Raw genomic sequence first — 18,428 nt, 5'->3', positions numbered from 1 at the left:
GTTCACCAAAGGGAAATCACGTTTGACCAACCTGATGGCCTTCTATCATAGTATGACTGGCTGGGTAGATGAGGGAAGAGCAGTGGATGTTGTCTACCTTGACTTCAGCAAGGCTTTTGACACCGCCTCTCACAACCTCCCCATAAGCAAGCTCAGGAAGTGCAGGCTGGATGAATGTACAGTGAGATGGATCATGAACTGGCTGGATGGCAGAGCTCAGAGGGTTGTGATCAATGGTGCAGAGTCTGGTTGGAGGCCTGTAGTTAGTGGGGTTCCCCAAGGGTCAGAGTTGGGTCCAGTCCTGTTCAACCTGTTCATCAATGATCTGGATGAAGAGACTGAGTGCGCCCTCAGCAAGTTTGCTGATCATACCAAATTGGGAGGAAGGGCCAACACACCAGAAGGCTGTGCTGCCATTCAGCAAGACCTGGACAGGCTGGAGGCCTCGGCAGAGAAGAACCTAGTGAAGTTTAACAAGGGCAAGTTCAGGGTCCTGCACCTGTGGAAGAATCAGTACAGGTTAGGGGTGGACCTGCTGGAAAGCAGCACTGCAGAGAAGGACTTGGGAGTTCTGGTCGACAACAGGTTGACCATGAGTCAGAAATGTGCCCTTGTGGCCAAGTAGTCCAACGGTATCCTGAGGTGCATTAAGAAGAGTGTGGCCAGCAGGTTGAGGGAGGTTGTCCTCCCCCTCTACTCTGCCCTGGTGAGGCCGCATCTGGAGTACTGCATCCAGTTCTGGGCTCCCCAGTTTAAGAAGGACAAGGAATTACTGGAGAGAGTCCAGCGGTGGGCTAAGAAGATGATCAGGGGTCTGGAGCCTCTTTCTTATGAGGAGAAACTGAGAGCTGGGTCTGTTCAGCCTGGAGAAGAGAAGGCTGAGAGGGGATCTCATCAATATTTAGAAATATCTCAAGGGTGGATGTCAAGAGGATGGGACCAGACTCCTTTCAGTGGTGCTCAACAATAGGATGAGGGGCAACAGCACAGACTTAAGCACAGGAGGTTCCATCCGAATATGAGGAGAAACTTCTTTACTTTGGGGGTGACAGAGCACTGGAACAGGCTGCCCAGACAGGTTGTGGAGTCTCCTTCTTTGGATACATTTAAGATGCGCCTGGACACATTCCTGTGTGATCTGCTCTGGGTCAACCTGCTTTAGCAGGTGGGTGGGACTAGATGATCTCCAGAGGTCCCTTCCAACCCCAGCCATTCTGTGATTCTGTAATAAGCCATCCAGCATATAAAAAGCTAAGAAAGAATACCAATTGTTCTCCATGTTAGCTGAAGGTAGCATTGGAAGAAAACACCATCACTTTCAGCAAGGAGGGTTTAAGTGATATCCCCTGAAAATGACTGTGTTTGTAAGTGCTACAGGTTTCCATGGAATCTTGTTAAGCTCCAGCTTTTACAAGAACTGGTAAGAAAACCAAGGGTCAGAGACATCCCAAATACAGCTTTGCTTTTCTGGGATGGAGGAACGGGTTATATGGCAGCTCAGAGATCTTCCCAGCCTTACACACAGGTGATTAGAGAATATTGATGGCTGCTCATCTCTTCTGGTAACAGAAAGATTAACCAACTAGTCCTGACATTATCAGGTCTGCAACTTGGATCCTTCACACTGCTACCTGCCTGAAGGTGCTGAACAAGCTTTGGCCATCACTTTCTGAGACTTCCCAAAAGCAATGGTGGCAACTGTGCATCATCTCCGAGGAGCGTCAGCAGAAGGCTGAACCTCCATCTTATTTCACTCAGGGAGCCTCAGGATTTGAAGGACAGTGCCATCTCCTGCACACTGATGATCCTCAGCTCTGCCCACTTTTACAGCTAACCCTAATTACACCATCTCATTGTTTCCAGTGCCTGAACATGTTAAAAGACAAATACCGTGTAAAATCAGGACTGAGGAGACAGAATTCAAATGACACATGCTCAGCATTTAAATGGAATAATTAAAAGGTTAAACCACCTGTTAAAACTGCTCTTCACAAAACTGGTGTGGGTGTGTGATTTATTGAGTTATTGTGATTTTCATTATTACAACTGACAGGAACCTTCAACTTCTTTGGCTTTTGTGGGGGACTTTCAGCAGTCACCACACACAGATACTGCTTGTAGGACCCCTCTGTAAGCAATATCCAGGATGCATCACAAGAAACTGTTAGACATCAGTGTGTTTGTAAAACTCAGCTAGAATGCAAATACATAAATAATTAAAAGATTAACATGAATTTCAAACCCTTTCTTTTCAAACTACTGAGTACTTACTTCAGGGTACAAATCGGTGTATTTGATGCAGAACCATTTCACAGATTATCTGGCAGTCCATCACTGAAATAACAGTTGCTGAAGACATAGCAATCAGCTAAAGTAAGCATGGCTAAGAATACATTTCTATTTTTAATAACATTTATAGCCATTTTAATTGTATTAAAACCCTGACACATTTATTTTTAATTCAAGGACAGTTCTAACAAGCAGTAGCAAGGAGGGCAAGACCTGTAAATAATATTGATATAAATATACTGCACTGGCACAGTTGAAAGTTTTCCATTACTCAGGAAAAGGTCACTAGACATATTGAACATGTTTAGACTACCCATGCTGCTTAAAACATGACAGAAATAGCTTTACCATTTAGCATCTGACACAAATACAAAATGAAGTCTTTGGCAAACAGGTATGCCTACCTAATTTGGGGGTGTTTTCCTGACAAAGAGCCCAGTGTCACACATACACTGCCAGGGAGCCACAGTTTTCTTTGAGCTTTTCTTAATTAATATGAGCTCAGAACTTTTGTACATGCCAAAATTATTTTCCCTCACCATTCCTACAACCATAACAAATACGAAAATAATTTGGTTTTAAAGTACAAATTACTTCATAATTATTTTAAATTTATACAGTGTCTCATATTTGCATGTTGACTTTTTTATTGATTCTAATTATGTTATTTTATACATTTAATGGGCAAGATTTTCAAAACTGACCTGTGGTTTTGAACAGCTTCCTATTTTGGATGTTCAATGTGAACACACATGAAAAGCACAAATTTTCAGAGGGCAAGTATCCAATCTTTTCTAAAATTCCGTGTGCGAGTGTAACCATTGCAAACTTGAGGTGCCCAACATTAACAGACATTTTTTCTATGCAAAGACTGCACAAGAAACTCCTAAGTTCTCTCCCCAGAGAAGTGCATCAGTAGAAATCACTTTTCTGCCCATCAGATTTTCCCTCCCATATCTCATGTGTCCCCTGGCTGTCAAGAGACAATTGTTCTTCCCGCAGCATAACAGCAGATCCTCATGTAACTGCTGCTGTTTACAATTTCCACCTACCAGCTATGTAATTAGAGATAAATCTGGCTGTATAACTCCTTCTCCAAAATTATGCATTAACCTGATCCACAGCCCTGTGAAAGCAGCCTGAGGAGTTGCACTGATTTTTACAGATGTTGGATCAGGCATTTATTGGCTGTTCCATTTAGAAGAAAAAAGAAGCTGAAAAATGTTTAAAACCGAACACAACCATCAACTTATCTCAAATGGGCAATCTGAGGAGATGCTGGAAGGCAAACATAACACATTTTATGTACTCTCAACTCCCCAAAATGTATTTCAACAAGTTAAAGCCAACTTATAATATTTTGACTTTTGTGATATTTCTTGTTCTTTTCCTTATAGTGTTCTGGCCTTTGTTTTTAGGCAAAGTAATTATTAATAATATTTTTCTATCCTTAACTACAAACACATAAAGTATTCAAAGCATCTTTTTTCACAAAAACCCCTCTTTGGGGCCTTTTTTGTGTAGTAATTTGCTATAGTTAACTTCACAAAAATCCTACAACTCTGAGAGTATGGAAACTCAGAAAAATGAATTCGCTTATGGGAAATCTTTGCAGCACTTTTATGTATCAATTTGTTTTCTGGTGTGCTGTGTCTCTTGGGGTACTTGCTCTTCCAGGTTCTCCATATTGTGTTAACCCTGTAGTTGGACTCATTCAGGGAACAGGAAAGTGATTTCTGAGGGAGGGAGCTGGTAAGGAGCAAAAATCATACAGGAAACTCACTCTGGCCAAGATGGTGATTTGGTTGCTGCTCACCTCTTCTTACAAAAAGCATCTGGGTAGAGGTTCACCCAAATCCTAAGAGGAGACCAAGCACCCATGTTGTCACCAACTGCCCCAGCTCTCTACACAGCAGATGTATTTCAAGGGCATTGTAGCTGGCGGCTGCTATGATCAGCTCTCACAAGGCTTCATTTCTACATACGCTGCTTCAGTATAAACATTTTGGGCTAATGGTTTCAGCAGATTTTTGGTTTTATATTTGATTATTGTACATACACTATATAAGTTCCTAGCAAACACCATATGCATGGTGAAATGATGAGACGTTCTCCCTCTTTTCGTAATATTTTAAGTGACATTTTTAAAAATATAAAAATTATTTCTGTTTTTTTTACATCCTGAAACTGCATTCAAATATTTGAGGGAGGCGAATTATGAAGACCAGAATGATTATAAATGGAGCAGAAATTGCAAACAGTAGATAATTCATTGGGCCAACAGGGGGGACAATACTGGATGTTTAAAGAACACTTCCATGGTTAAAAAAAATCATCCAAAGGACATTTTACACATTGAACAATGTTTATAGTTACTATTGCTACAGTTTTTAAGCATCTCATTTGCAATACATATCCTGTAGAGACATGATACAAACTTTGTAAGCGAATTTTTCCATTCTTTCAGAGGAAGGAAATCCAGAGAACCAAACTGTGTTTCAGACATGTGCTAGACTTCCAAAACACAGTAAGAGAGGAGAACCCATTTGACCCACCATGGATCCCTTTACTGGGCTCCAACTAAGCAGCTGTGGTACCTACATCTGGCGGTGCCTCAAACATCAGCTCGTGTCTCCGTGTCAGACTGTACATCACTTTGACCTGGCTTGACTATAATAGCACAACCGATATGACAGACTGGGTAGCCTGAATGTATCTGAATTATACTCAGTTCTGCCTCCGTCTCCATTGGCCAACTGTTTCATACTTCAGAAGACTAGATTAATTACATTAAGGATTTAGGAATTTAAAATAATCTGCCTAAGAGGTACGTATGTTGTGAAATCACCTACTCCTAAAGTCAATGTAACTAACAAAAAATTAAGATAAATATGCCACTGAGCAAAGAATACATATAAATGTACTGAGAATCAATATCCACATGATTACATTTTGTTTTGGAGACAAGCAAACCAGAAGATAAATTAAAAAACCAGCAAGTCTTTCATCAGTCTGACTTTGCAAATCCATGTGTGGTTTTGTGCACAGGTATTTAAAGTGATACAGGGAGGCATCCAAGTCCCCAGATGTCACCACAGATAAGAAAAAAGAAATTTATTTCTTGGGCAAAAGATGTAGGCAAACAAATCTGGATCTAATTAAGCAGTGATACATTAATTTGGGAACTAATTGTAGTAAGAATTCCTCATCCTGTATGGAATTATGCTTTCCAAATAATAAACATCCTCTGAGAATTACCATAACTGCATAGCATGAGTAAACTTTCCAGTGCTGGCTGCCTAAAAGTATGGCAGAATCATAAGTTTCCTGGCACAAGAAGTATCTGAACATGACAAAATCTCAGTTGCAAATGGTATTAGGAGATACCGAAAGAATGAAAAATGAGATCTTTCTTTGCTGTGTTCACTGCATTGACTCTGTGCTCCATATTTGTGCTTAAAAGCCTTTAGCACTGCCATGTACAAAACTGTCCTTGGAAAACTCTGCAGAAAATCCGGCCGTTCCCCCTCAGAAACATTAATTTCTGAAACAACAGGTATCCATACAAACAGCAGGTATCAATCCAGACAGACTTCTTAAGGAGAAATTCCCAGGTGTTCAGGGGCTGAACAGGTCTCACACCAGCTTCCTTGCGTAGAGTTTCACCAAAGTAACTGTCAAATGCCAAGAACACCACATTTTGAGGAACCCTCTTATCTACTGAGCCATCTGATTTTCAGATGAAGCAGCAACCTCACCATGAATTCCCACAGAGAACTGACAGGATGACAGCAGATAAGGCTTGCTAAGTGTGAAGGCACCAGAACTGACAGCGAAACAGATGGACAACATGAGAGACTGAAACCTCACTGCAAACTCTTATAAGCTGTTGTCTTCATTGTTACCTTACAATATTTTTCTCTCTTCAACTGGTCCCAAGCTCAGAGTAAGAACAGAGCAGAAAAAAGATAGAGACTTTTGTTCTTTATCCTAGTGGTAAGTGGTACCATTCTGTGGAAGTATTTCGGGGGGCTTTTTTTTCTCATCCCATTAAAGCCATAAGAAAAATTAAGTCTGTTCTTAAAAAAAAAAAAAAAAAAAAAAAGAGAGAGAAAACAGTTTGCTCCCAAGAGACAACCTGGGATATTAGTTACAGATGTCATAAAACTTTTCCTGCTTTGCTGCTAACTCCAGTAAAGCAGTTGGCAATGTGTTTTGAACATACACTCGAAAATATGAAATAATATTTACCAATAGCTATTAAGGAACAGATTCTGAATAGCACGTTACTGCACAAGAAATCAATCAACAAGGATCAGTGAAGCCATTTTTGGAAGGAATTACTTGTGACTATTCGACTGACCAAAAGGTAAATATGCAGGGCGTTATTACAATGTTATTTTTTAAATGGAGTAAAGAAACAAGGTTCATCGTAAGTAACGTTAATACGGGATGTTGCAATACTTGTGGTAAATTTGGTCTTCTACATTGTTATGCTATCAGTCACAATATCACATTTCGTTATGAACTGTCCTCAGGATAAATAATACATTTTGAAAATAAGACATCCAGTAAGTATGCAATATTACCTTCCATTTGAAAAAGGCAAATGAGTTTAATGAACTTAAGGATAAGCCCCTTCTTGGATATTTCATTTTAAAAGACAATTTCAACTGCAATGAAGAGATTGCTTTCGTTTATAATTTAGGGAAGAGCTAGAGCAAAACAGTTTAAGCCTTCTAAGATCCAAAAGAAGACAGCAATCAAGATTTTTACTACTCTTCCAGAATTCTAGAAACCTTATGTGCTTTTATGCCTGTAGCTTTCAGACAGCTCTCTGGGGGCATTTGAGTTGAATTAGACACTTATGCAGTTCTACTCATATTTCTATTTATTTTATTAAGTTTTGAAACTTTTTTTTAATGCAGACAGAACTCCAGATTTAGAATAATTTGGTATCTATCAATGATACCTGATAATCCTAATCTTCTTAACTGCCCAAATCTTACAGGTTTCTTTTTTTTTTTGTCAGACAAGAAATTAATAATGTCCCAAGATCACTCAACCCTGAGTTGTTTTATATGCAAAATAAATTAGCAATGCACACACAGTGTGGCATTCGCACACATTACCAGTGACTTTTCCATTACTCTTCCAGTATGGCACTGCACACCACTGACCCTCACCCACAGGAGCGACTGGAGTAATTTCCAACCTACGTACCCAGCCCTTTCTACTTCTCCAACATGGACACAGGGGGATCCAAGGGCCAGACAATTATTAAAGCAACAAGGAGCTTATTCAGCAGTGAAAGGCAGAAGCCTGGATGGAAGTTTCCTCCAGGCTGAATTTGGCCTACAAAATATAGTCTGGATGATGCCAGAATGAAAGAGTAAATTTCATAAGGAACGAAAGGGATAAAAAATAGGTTTTCATGGAATGAATAGCTATGTAGCTCCTGAGACATATGAAATCTTAGTAGCCAAAGACTGAAAAATTGTAATAACTACAGTGTGAGCACTGTACAAGAAGAAAATGCCTGCCAAATTCATGTTCTGATGCCAGAAATTCTGAAAATTGTGAAAAGCTGAAAACAAAATCTGAAAAAGCAAGAATATGGTCATTGCTAAGTTTTTGGAACAGCACTAATGACTGTAGGAAATTTTGCTAACAAAATTATCATTTCAAAAAAAAGAACTGCAAAAAATACTCTTACCTTACTCACTTTTTGTGGTACAAGGGAAGCATATTTTAATAATCAAGTGGGACATAAAGCCAAATGTGTGCATATAACCTTCAAAATAATGATTAAACTGATTCTCAAATAAATGTTTGTCAAGGATCTATAGTTACAAAATATGAAAAAAAAAGGTACAAGTTCAGATGAAAACAAATGTTTCTTTCTTTTTTACTACCACCTGTCATAAATTAGGTTTTGGACAAGGACAGTTATGCTGCTGTTGGAAACCACTAATTTACTCCTAGGTATCAAAGTATAAAAGGTATCAACTCCAGAAATTAACACACTACTGAAAACAAGGACTGTCTCACATGTTGAGCCTTCTGTACTTTCACGCATGGGAACAAACTCTTGGCAGAAAATCCTGTCCTTGACCTGTGACTCTCAGATATCAGAGAGTGACCATGATAGAGGCAACCAGCCATCCTCTGGAGCCTTGGGAGAACACACAGTTTCCCTGTGGAATCTAAGATCTCTTGTCAACATACATGCATTTCCCCAAGGGCTAAAAAAGTGAGGCAGTAAACAAAAACAGCTGAAAGAAACAGGTCTGCTTGGCAGAGATGAGGAGAAGTTTCACTGGCCAGTGCTACCTTCAAGTTATGCAATGCCATGCTGGGCATAATGGTCCTTATTTTTGGAGAGCCAAAATATTGCACAAGGTGGGCCTGTTCTACTCAGACATCACTCCCTCCCCAGCACACCAGACACTATACCGTGCCTTAAAAACACAAAAATAATTTCCTCTTTGAATTAAGAAGAGAAACAGGTAAAAATAGTTTCAAAGCGAGAACTCAGCAAGTTGCTGAACATGCAATTCCTGGCAAATCTACAAGGAAGGCCACGCTGAAGGTCACGTGAAGATAGCAATGAAGTTGACCAATATGAAGGTCAGGAGTTGGATTCCTGCTGCTGCAGCTACACAGATCCACAGCCCAAACATCACTGGCCACACGACCACTTACCCAGAAAGCAGCCCCAGCATGACAGGCAGGGGAAAAGACATTCTCCTCCAGTTCTTGCACAGATCCGATGCCTAAAAACCAAGCTTGAGAAGAAAACCCTGTCCTATTTTCTATTATGTTCATCCCTGAATTGTCAAAAGTCCACTTCTAAAACTGCATCAGTTTCTAATCTTGCAATTTATTTACATTCCTCTTATTCCCATTCTTATCTCTTCATGACACCTGGCCACTCTGGCAAGCATTCTTCTTCCCAAAGCTCCTTTACATTTAACCTTCTCCTGTGTTATGTGACAGATTAGTGTATTTATTCTTTTTCTGAATAACTCAGTGTTGTTTGCGATGCCACTGTCCTTTCCTGAATTGAAGCATCTGATAATGTGAAGTTTAGCCATCAGCTCACAGCAAAATGAAGAGGACGGAAGAATATTTGAACCTAACCTTTCAATTTTGCATCAGCTAATGACCTGGCACACAGATAAAGGCATAAATGACTACCGTTTCACTGCCTTCCCTTGTCTATGAAAATATCATCCAGTTGAAAACCTGTCACATGCAGTTATAAAATGGACAAGCCTGTTGATATGTGAAACAAATCAGTTCTCTACCTGGAGAAGAAAACTTTCAGTAGGATGACCTCTGACAGGAAAAAGCACACAAAGACCTACAAAATAATAAACTTATCCATAAATTCTCTTGTCACGTGAACAAATCAACAGCAGTACTAATGAACAACAACAGCATGAAAATTAAGTCCACTAGTGAACAAATGGACTGCCAAATGAAATGCAGGGAAGGCTAAAAAAAATATAGTCTTCTGTTCTTAAAATTTAAACATCCTGCCTCCTTCCCTGAACACTTCCTCTCCTCTAACTGGCAATTGCCTACCAAAATTCATCCCTGGAAATGCTGGCAGAGGCAGGGTGTGGACTGGATTCAGAGGCACAGGTTTTATCACCACCTCTTCCAATTCCACTCAGATGACACAACATTGAAAGCTGTCCACCACAGTTATACCACTGCTGTCATCAATAAGGCTAAAGACTGAAAGATGGTTTCAGTTTTGGCAGAATGGACCAACCTCAGAATCGAGGCCGAGTTTGAGTTGGAAACAGAGAAATGTATTTCTTGTACATACCTCCCACATATGTTACAAATGTGCATCTAACATTAAGTCCTGTGATGAGATCTTTGTGCCAAAGAAAAAATTCTCATAGACTTCAGTAAGTTTTCAGCCCTGAGTTACAGAAGTAAGCAAAAAGTAATAAAAAAATCTTTTACTTCTTAACCCAAACTCTTCAGCTTTTCAGTATAGTCTCAGCTGTAACATATGCAGCTGTCGCATATGAAACCCTTCTCTTTCTGGCATATCAAGGAAAATGCAGTTCAACTGCATATGAAAAATAAACAGTGGGACTGAATAAATCAGTGTGTCCTCTGGTCTTAGCTCTCTCCAAATTCCAGGATGCAGTACTACCTCCTAAATGCTGCTCCTGGGAACAGGCCACAGCTGCTCCCCAGCCAGTGGGACAATACTGGAGGACATCCTCTCACCCTGCAAAAAAAGGAGCCCAGGCACAAACCCACCACTCAGCCCAGGGATGGCTACAGCCACAACGGGAAACTGATGGAGACACATTACAGGGAAGAGACTGCGCCCTAAACCACCCTGTTGTGTCATGCACTGGAATTGAGATGAACCAGACTGGGATGCGAAGAAATGGAGAGCATACAGAAAGATTATAGAAAGCTATAGTGCTCAAACAGACAAATTTCTGGAGGCATTTCAGTAAATGCTCTCTTGAATACCTGAAACTGTCTAACTTACTGGATCCTTAACTTAAACAGATTACAGTTGAAGGAGTAACATAGCAGTTGGTAAAGTGTCCTTTGGATGCTTTTATCCCTGATTTCTCTGAAAGCAATGTACGGTCAGTTTTTTCCTCAGCTCACGGCAGTGCAAGATCATCCCTAAATTAGAAGATTATGGCTTATCCCTCAGAGGGGATGCTTTTTCAGACAAATAGCATTTGGTCCTGTGAGAATAGGTGTGATGTTGCCAGTTGTGCCGTTTAAATTACACCAGGCCTCAAGCTGAATAGAGCACAAATTAAGATCATGAATATAAAGATTTCTTTCATCGTGTTTGTTTAGCTGTGCAGTCATGTCACCACTGACTGTCTGCGTGCTGTCTGCAAGCACAGAACAAATTATGAACTTGAATGTCTCTCTCTCTCTCTCCATTCATTTCCACTCTAAGTCTCTATCATAGAATTTTTTTAAAAAATCCCTGATTAAAAATGGCAGTGACTTATCTTGTGAAAACACTGGTCCTCTGGTCTGAGTTATAGGTATGTATGCATACGGTATCTTCAGTGCAGTCCTGGTGTTGCTTTAAGTTTTCATTGTAATGTCTAATAGTATAAAATGAGCCGTAAGTTTCAATGCAAACACACGTTATGCCAAAGAGTTCAAACAGACAAGGAAGAGAGAATAAGAGGAATTATTTCCCCAGCTTTAAAGGGTTCAGAAAGATAAAAGGCTTAAGCCAGCATACAACAGTATCACCAGCAACATGGTGCCAGTGGCTATCCTTTAACAGCCTTTTTTAGAAAAACAAAACTTCTTGATTAGAACTTTTATTTTTTTAAGAACATCCAGTCAACAATATTTATAACCGAGATGATAATAATGACCCCACTGAAGTCTGACAGCAGTTTTTAAGCATACCAACCAGCACTCCAGCAATTTATCAATTTGGGGTTACTGGACATTGTTTATCTACATTTTCTCTACACTTTTAAAGGGTTCTGTGGACCTTGCCCTTTCAGACTTAAGAACCAGTTTATTTCTTGCAGTTTGGGTGGGTGCTGTGTTTTGGTAGCATATGAAACGTCTGCAGCGTACTTACCATAAACAAGGGTTTTGAGAACACTACACTAAATAGAATATGGCATCTCAAAGCAATGGATCTGCTTTATTCATACTCAGTTACCTTTTTTTTCCCCCCCACAATACTGACAAAGATGCTGCTGTCTAAGGAAGTTATCAGCAACATAAAATGCAAAACAAAAGCATGGCTAAGCCAACTGTTCCCAGCTTCCTCTGATAGAGTCCACTTGCTTGTCAGTGCTGCAGCTTGATGGCTGAAGCCTTTCAGCTACCTCCCCAAGTGATGTTTTCATCTCTTCCCCCAGCCCACCTGCAACAACGAAGGCAATTAGCTTCACCGCCTTCCTGACCTGCACAGCCTGGCCGACCTCCAACAAAAGCAAGAACGTGGAAATGGCTGATGCCTCTTGTAGGCAGAAATAAACAGAATGAACAGTCTGACTGAGATGCTCCTCCACACAGCCCTCACGAACCATGGCTCCCTCCTTGCACAGCGCTCTTCTCCAAGGAACTGGTCGCCTCACCAGGAAGCATCACTAAGGGACTCAGTAAACCAACTCATGAATCAGTGTATGATGGGAATGTAAAAGTTGAGGCTTGCAGAGCCAACTCTCCGTACCCCAACAGCAGCTCTCACTAGGACAACGGCTGCATGCTTCAGGCTATCGCCTAGCATCTGCCTGCCAGCCTGCGTCCATCACAGCAGCTTTCCAGGGTTGCCTTCTCCAAACTCAGAGTCTTTACCAGCAGCCAGCACCTGAAAGAACTCAGCACCTATGGGAGGAAAGTAAATGCAGGAGGCTTAAGTACCCTCCCTTAGTTCTTGTTCTCAATAGTGACTTATATGCACAGCAGCGTATGAAGCATTTGAGATCCCAAGAACTTGCATTAGATTTAGAGAAACTGCTGAAAATTCAATTCTTTGCTTCACTGCAAATTGAGGGTCTCAGAAGTCTGCACGCTTTACATAATCTTAGAAAACGGGGCTTGGGTTCCCAAGTAACTTGGCTAATTCTGAAAATTTTACTCATGACCATCGTTCATTCTCCTAAACATTAAGCTGCAGAAACCACTCCCAAAACCAAGTCTGGGAAACAAATTTGCAGTTGCTCAGGGTAGCTCAATACTTAGCCTGTTGAGTCACCATAATGACCACAGAACGGATGGATTATATGATTTTAATAGGTCAGGCACCACTGTTTTTTCCTTTACAATCACACATCCTAAAACGACTAAGAAGTAGTTGAGATAAGTCAGTCAGACACGTGTGCCCACACTGTTTATTTTGAAAAGTCACCACCGCTTCTCCAGATGAATGCTGTTATATTTGCACCTGACCATACACTGCTTCTCTTCAGTCAGGGACAGGGATTTACACATGCCTGCAAACAGCCTGCTGGAATAACAGACGTATTTCTCTAAACACAGCTTTGTTGTTCCCTTTATTGTACTAGCAGTTTTTCTTGCCAAGTGAAGACGTTAATCCTGCCCATAACTGTGCTTGCCTTTTGCAAATACAATTGAAACTAAAGTAATTACCAACATGCAGTTCTGTTTTTAAATAAACATTGAAATGTTATCTCCAGGTTGTTTTTCTGCTCTGCAGTTATGGTTGTTAAAACAATAACCCTAGCACTCTCAAACACATAAGCACCCCAGTGTGCTGCACACTGTACAATGGCACATGGAAGTTACATTTAAAATACAGTCATAGATGAGAGAAATTAATTTTCTTCTTCCTACTGACTTTCCTGACCGCGTGGAATTTTTTTCTCCCCACCATCACATTTCTCATAGGAGAAACTGTTACTGGGCCTGCCCTTAAAATCACTCTGTGAAAAAGAGTATGGAAAATAAGGGTGAAACTGTATGAATATGGCATGTGTTAAGTAACACCCAGGCCTTCAAACCCCATCTGTGTGATTTCTGCTCTGCTCTCCACTTCTTGCTTTTCTTAATGAATTCTTAACTGATCCCTAATGCCTTTTGAGTGGCTTCAGCAGTGCCAGGCTGTACACTTCTTGCTCTCTTTCTCCAAGAAAATGAAAGGCGATGCAGGACACATGAAGTTCTGGCCACAATATTAGTCAGTAGGATTTTTTGTTTAGACCTTTGTAGTGCCAGGATTTCTCACCAGTTTAAAGTGACGTCATATTCAAATCTGGACCAGTAGATGTTACCTTAAAATGAAACACTTTTGCCCCAACAGCAAAACCACACTGATGACTGTTACCTCTTGTATGCAGTGTCCTGAGAAGGTGGCCAACAGAGGGTTGAACAAGACCAAGGAAGGGTTAATATACAGAGAGCACAAAAGGAAGGAACACCATGTAGTAGGCAATAAAGGATTAATAAACACGTCCAGTGTTTAACAGGTAATGTGACACAGCTCTGCCTCAAGAGCTCTAGGGAACTGTTCACTTCATATAATAACCTTACTGGCATGACCTCTTCCAAATTGGAAATGGTACAATCTACTCAATAAAAATCTCTGTTTTATTTCCACTTCTCTGGTATCAGCTGAGCACTACACAGAACCAAAAGAGATGATTGTCCCTGCTCTGCTTGTCTATCCCAAAAATTTTGATCCCGAAGGGGAAAAAAGCAGTGTGGCAAGGCACACCGGAGCAAACATAAGATGCAGAGTGTAGCTAAGGCTGGGGCTGTAAAGGAGTGAAAAATAAAGTTTAGTAATTAATCCAACTGGAATAGGTTCTCCTCTGAAAAGCTCGGCCTAGGATCACCATTGGTAGTTTTTATACTCTAAACAGGAGAACAGGCAATCAACAGCACGACCCACAGAAACATACACCCAACAAGCCAGCTGAAACAACTGTCAACAACTGCTTAAACCCATCAGCTTCACTTGGTTGTACAGTGAGTGAGGGGTGTGCTCAGGTGGCAGGTGACAACAATGGGGACCAGGCAGTCTTCCCCATTGCAGTCACTCCATCTTGGGTGCTCCTGCAATGACTGACGAGCAAAGGAGTGATGTTAACAAAGCAGCTATGAGATAGTTACTTCATGGTTACTTTTCAGGAGTTTACTTAAAACACTGGGTCGACGTAGATATGAAAATGCCGCATTGCAAATTACATTAATTTGAAACATATATCTATAATAAAAACTGAAAGTTTCAGGTTTTCCTGTGGTTATGAGCCTGCAAGCCATTCCACACACGCAGATCTTTGTGTCCCTGATTAACCTCAGTCAACTAACTTAAACAGGGCTGTGTCTGATTAAGGTCCACATTTGCAAGCTTCAGAAAACGCTTTGTATAAAAACTTGGTTGTTGGCCAACCCTGATTGCTGTATGTACATCACATCTGATAGGAGCAAAATATGTCAATTTGTGAGAATTTAGACTGAAATTCCCTTAGAGACCAGGACAGCACTGTTTTTCTTGTTGCTTTTGTAGTCACGGCCTCAGCATAATTATCCTTTCCTTGCCAACGTCAAAGTGGAGTGGGGGAGAGGTTATTATTCAAAAGTCAGGAAAAATCCCCTTGCCTCTAACTTCTGAAGGATTCAGCTTATGACTCACTGTGTCCACAGTGAAATGAAGTTGTGCTCACAACTCCAGATTCGATCCAACACACATTGAAATCAATGGGAGTCTTTCTGTTGACTTCAATGGAAGCTGGGTCACGCCCTTAGCAGACACTAGCTGTGCACATAACAAAATCACCCTCCAGTTTTGGATGGCAGAAAACATGGCCAGCCTGGAAACAGCAGGGATTCCTGAGTTCAGAGATTGTCTACAACAAAAATACTAAAACAGGAAAAACCAACAGAGAGATGCTTCAAGTGCACCTGTCTGCACTCTGCCTCTTTCTAGCACTATCAGCCTAGACAAAGCTGCATCCAGAGCAAATATTTATCAAAAATGTGAAAAGAGTAGATCTTGGCAAAAGCCAAAATCTGGCCCAGAGTGGAAAATGTAGAATAATTATTCAATCTTAAAACAAAGGTTTCAAGTAAAATAAACATAAACTTGAAGGAATGAGGTCAGTGCAACTTAGAAGCTAGAAAAGGATTGCACCAGACTTTGTAGCACAGTTTTATGCTTGTCAAACATGAAGGTCAACCTAGGACTTCTAAGAGAAGGGGACTATGAGCACAGCCAGTGTCAGACTCTATGTTGCATGTTAGCAGATCACCAACAAACAGCCGTATGTTGCTTTTAACATTCTTCATATGGCTCTTACATTAAAACAGTAATAAAGAAAAAAACCTCACAATGAGGGAAAGCTAAGCTTTAAAATGAGACACATAAACCAGTTTTAAGAGTGTTTTGGGACTGTCACAGAAAGACGGAGGAGAGTATGCACTTTGGAAAGATTAAAACAATGACTATGTCATGTTGGTAAGAAATCGATCGTCGTCACAAAAAAAAAAAAAAAAGCCAGGAATATTAGTCTTTCAAATCAGGGACCATTTAGTCTGGATGATACAGCATTTGTAGCCTGGTCTTCACCTTGGCTTACACATCCCCAGGACTGATGCAGTACTATTTGCACAATTTTTAGGTGGGAGAGGCGGAGGTATGGGCAGACTGACTACACTCACAGTAGCAGGTATGTCTGGACAGGGTATAAGAGAATTATTGACACTTGGTAACCAGAAACATCTCACTCAGGAAGGCCCCTCTGGGCTGATCATCTATTCCACCTAGTCTGTCAGGGCCTGAGCTTGGCAGGCTGAGGAGAAAAAAACAGGCCTTTCTTCAGACAGCTTTTTTCTGCACTTATTTTTCAGCAAATCAAGAAATGCACAATGACGCAGGATTTTGTTGAGTTAGTTATGGGCTTAACAGACACATGCTGTATAAATTAAGAACAGGGAGGGCCTTTGGGGCTGGGCAGCCTGTGCAATGTAAGTGCGCTGTACCACAGGTAACAGATGTGACCTGACACCCTGCACTGACTTAGCACTTGCAGGAACCGAGAATGAGCAGAGAGCTTGCAAAACATGACTCAAACTTGTCAGTAAATTAATGGGCTAGAACCACCCCCTCCCACAACATTATTCCCATGTTCGAGTGTAATCTCTTCACTATACCTCACTGTACCTGTTATAGCCCACAGTTTGGGCTGCATTTTCGGTCTTGCTTCCCATTTCATTAAAAAACAGAAACAAAAACAACTCAAAAAACAACAACAGTTGGGAGAGAGGAATATCTCTGAAGGTAAAAAGCTGACATTGTTGATCATAAATCTCTCGAGATAGATACGTATATCTATAGAGGGAGCACGGATACAAATCATGTCTGCGACAGGTTTTCTACCGCCGGTTACTCCCAGCAGCTGCCTGCCCGCAGCCATGCCCAGCCGCCCCGCCGCTGCCGCCCCCCGCGCTCCCCCGTCTCCCGCAGAGGAGGTGGCGCCCCGCAACCCCGGGGGCCTAGGGGCACCCCCCCGCCCCGCTCCGCATTGCCCCCCTCCGCCGTGAAGCTACTCCGGGCTCTGTGCCGACCATCGCCGCCCCGCCCGGCCCGTCCTCGCCGCGGGGTCCCGCTGCGGACACCTACTTCTTGCAGGGGATGAGCGCTTTCCTCTCCTCCAGGATGCGGAGGCGCTGGTTGGGACCGTCGTAGGAGACGGCGGCCCGTGTGTTGCGGCCCGTGCCGTGCTCGTAGGTCACGGTGCGCCCTTCCCACTGCCGCGGCGCCTGGCACGGCTCGGCCCCCGCCGCCGCCGCCGCCCCGCCGACCCGCAGGAGGAGGCCGCTCAGCAGCAGCAGCCGCAGCAGCAGCCTCGGCTCCGGATCCAGCTGCGGCCGCCGCAGCCACATCCCGCCCGCCGCCTGCGCCATGCTCCGCGCCCCGCTCCGCGCACGGCCGCCCCGCACAGCGCGCAGGCGGGCGGGCAGGCCTGCGCCAAGGGGGGGCGGGGGCGGCCCGCCTCCAAACCCGCATCACCTCGGCGGGGAGAGGCGGTTTCTGCTGCTGCCGCTCCGTACGAGCGGGATGGGAGAGCAGGAGGCAGCGGGGGAACGGGGACCCTCGTGCCCCCGCGCAGCCGGAGTGCCCGTGAGGGTCTGCTTGCCCTGGCTGTGCCCTCGAGGAGTGATGCCAGAGGGGCACCTGCAAGATCCGAGTTTTGGGGTACTTCTGAGCACTCTCTGTGGGCTTTGGGAGGAAGGGGATACACGAACAGGAGGGGGACCGGCTAGGTGAAGCTGCTGTAGAGGGAGGAATTAACTATTTCCTTGCCGGTGGCTCCCAACATACAATGTCATCGAGCACATGAATACCTTCATCTCCCACTGATCTCTTTCTCAGCCCTTGTTTACTGCCCGCTGTGGTTGAGCTTTCCTTTCACACAAAGGGAGGGGGGAACCTTCTGCCCCCACAGATCCTCTGCTGCATGCAGGTCAGAGCCCCACTGGATCTACGAGGGGAAACACTGGTGGCACCACGGAACCTGGCCAGGGCAGGCCCAGCAGCTGCTAACTCTGAGCCATGCTGGAGCTTTCCCAGGCCACTGCAATAATCTGACATTGCGTTAATACTGTTTTCTCATCGAGTCTCTCAATGACCGGTA

General features: G+C 42.6%; 1 protein-coding gene across 1 annotated transcript in view; it reads right to left on the bottom strand.

The window, feature by feature from the left end:
- EPDR1 (ependymin related 1) overlaps nucleotides 1–17,753 on the bottom strand; it is a 32,699-nt gene extending 14,946 nt beyond the window's left edge. Inside the window, exon 1 of the mRNA XM_065629077.1 lies at nucleotides 17,414–17,753. Within this exon, the coding sequence (XP_065485149.1) occupies nucleotides 17,414–17,697 (284 nt within the window). The 5' untranslated portion in view covers nucleotides 17,698–17,753. The remainder of the gene's footprint in view (nucleotides 1–17,413) is intronic.
- Between the last annotated feature and the right edge of the window lie 675 nt (nucleotides 17,754–18,428).

Source organism: Caloenas nicobarica, chromosome 2 (genome assembly GCF_036013445.1).
Source record: "Caloenas nicobarica isolate bCalNic1 chromosome 2, bCalNic1.hap1, whole genome shotgun sequence".
Taxonomy (NCBI): domain Eukaryota; kingdom Metazoa; phylum Chordata; class Aves; order Columbiformes; family Columbidae; genus Caloenas; species Caloenas nicobarica.
Note: the sequence above shows the minus strand (reverse complement) of the source record. Positions and strands in the feature narration are given on the sequence as shown.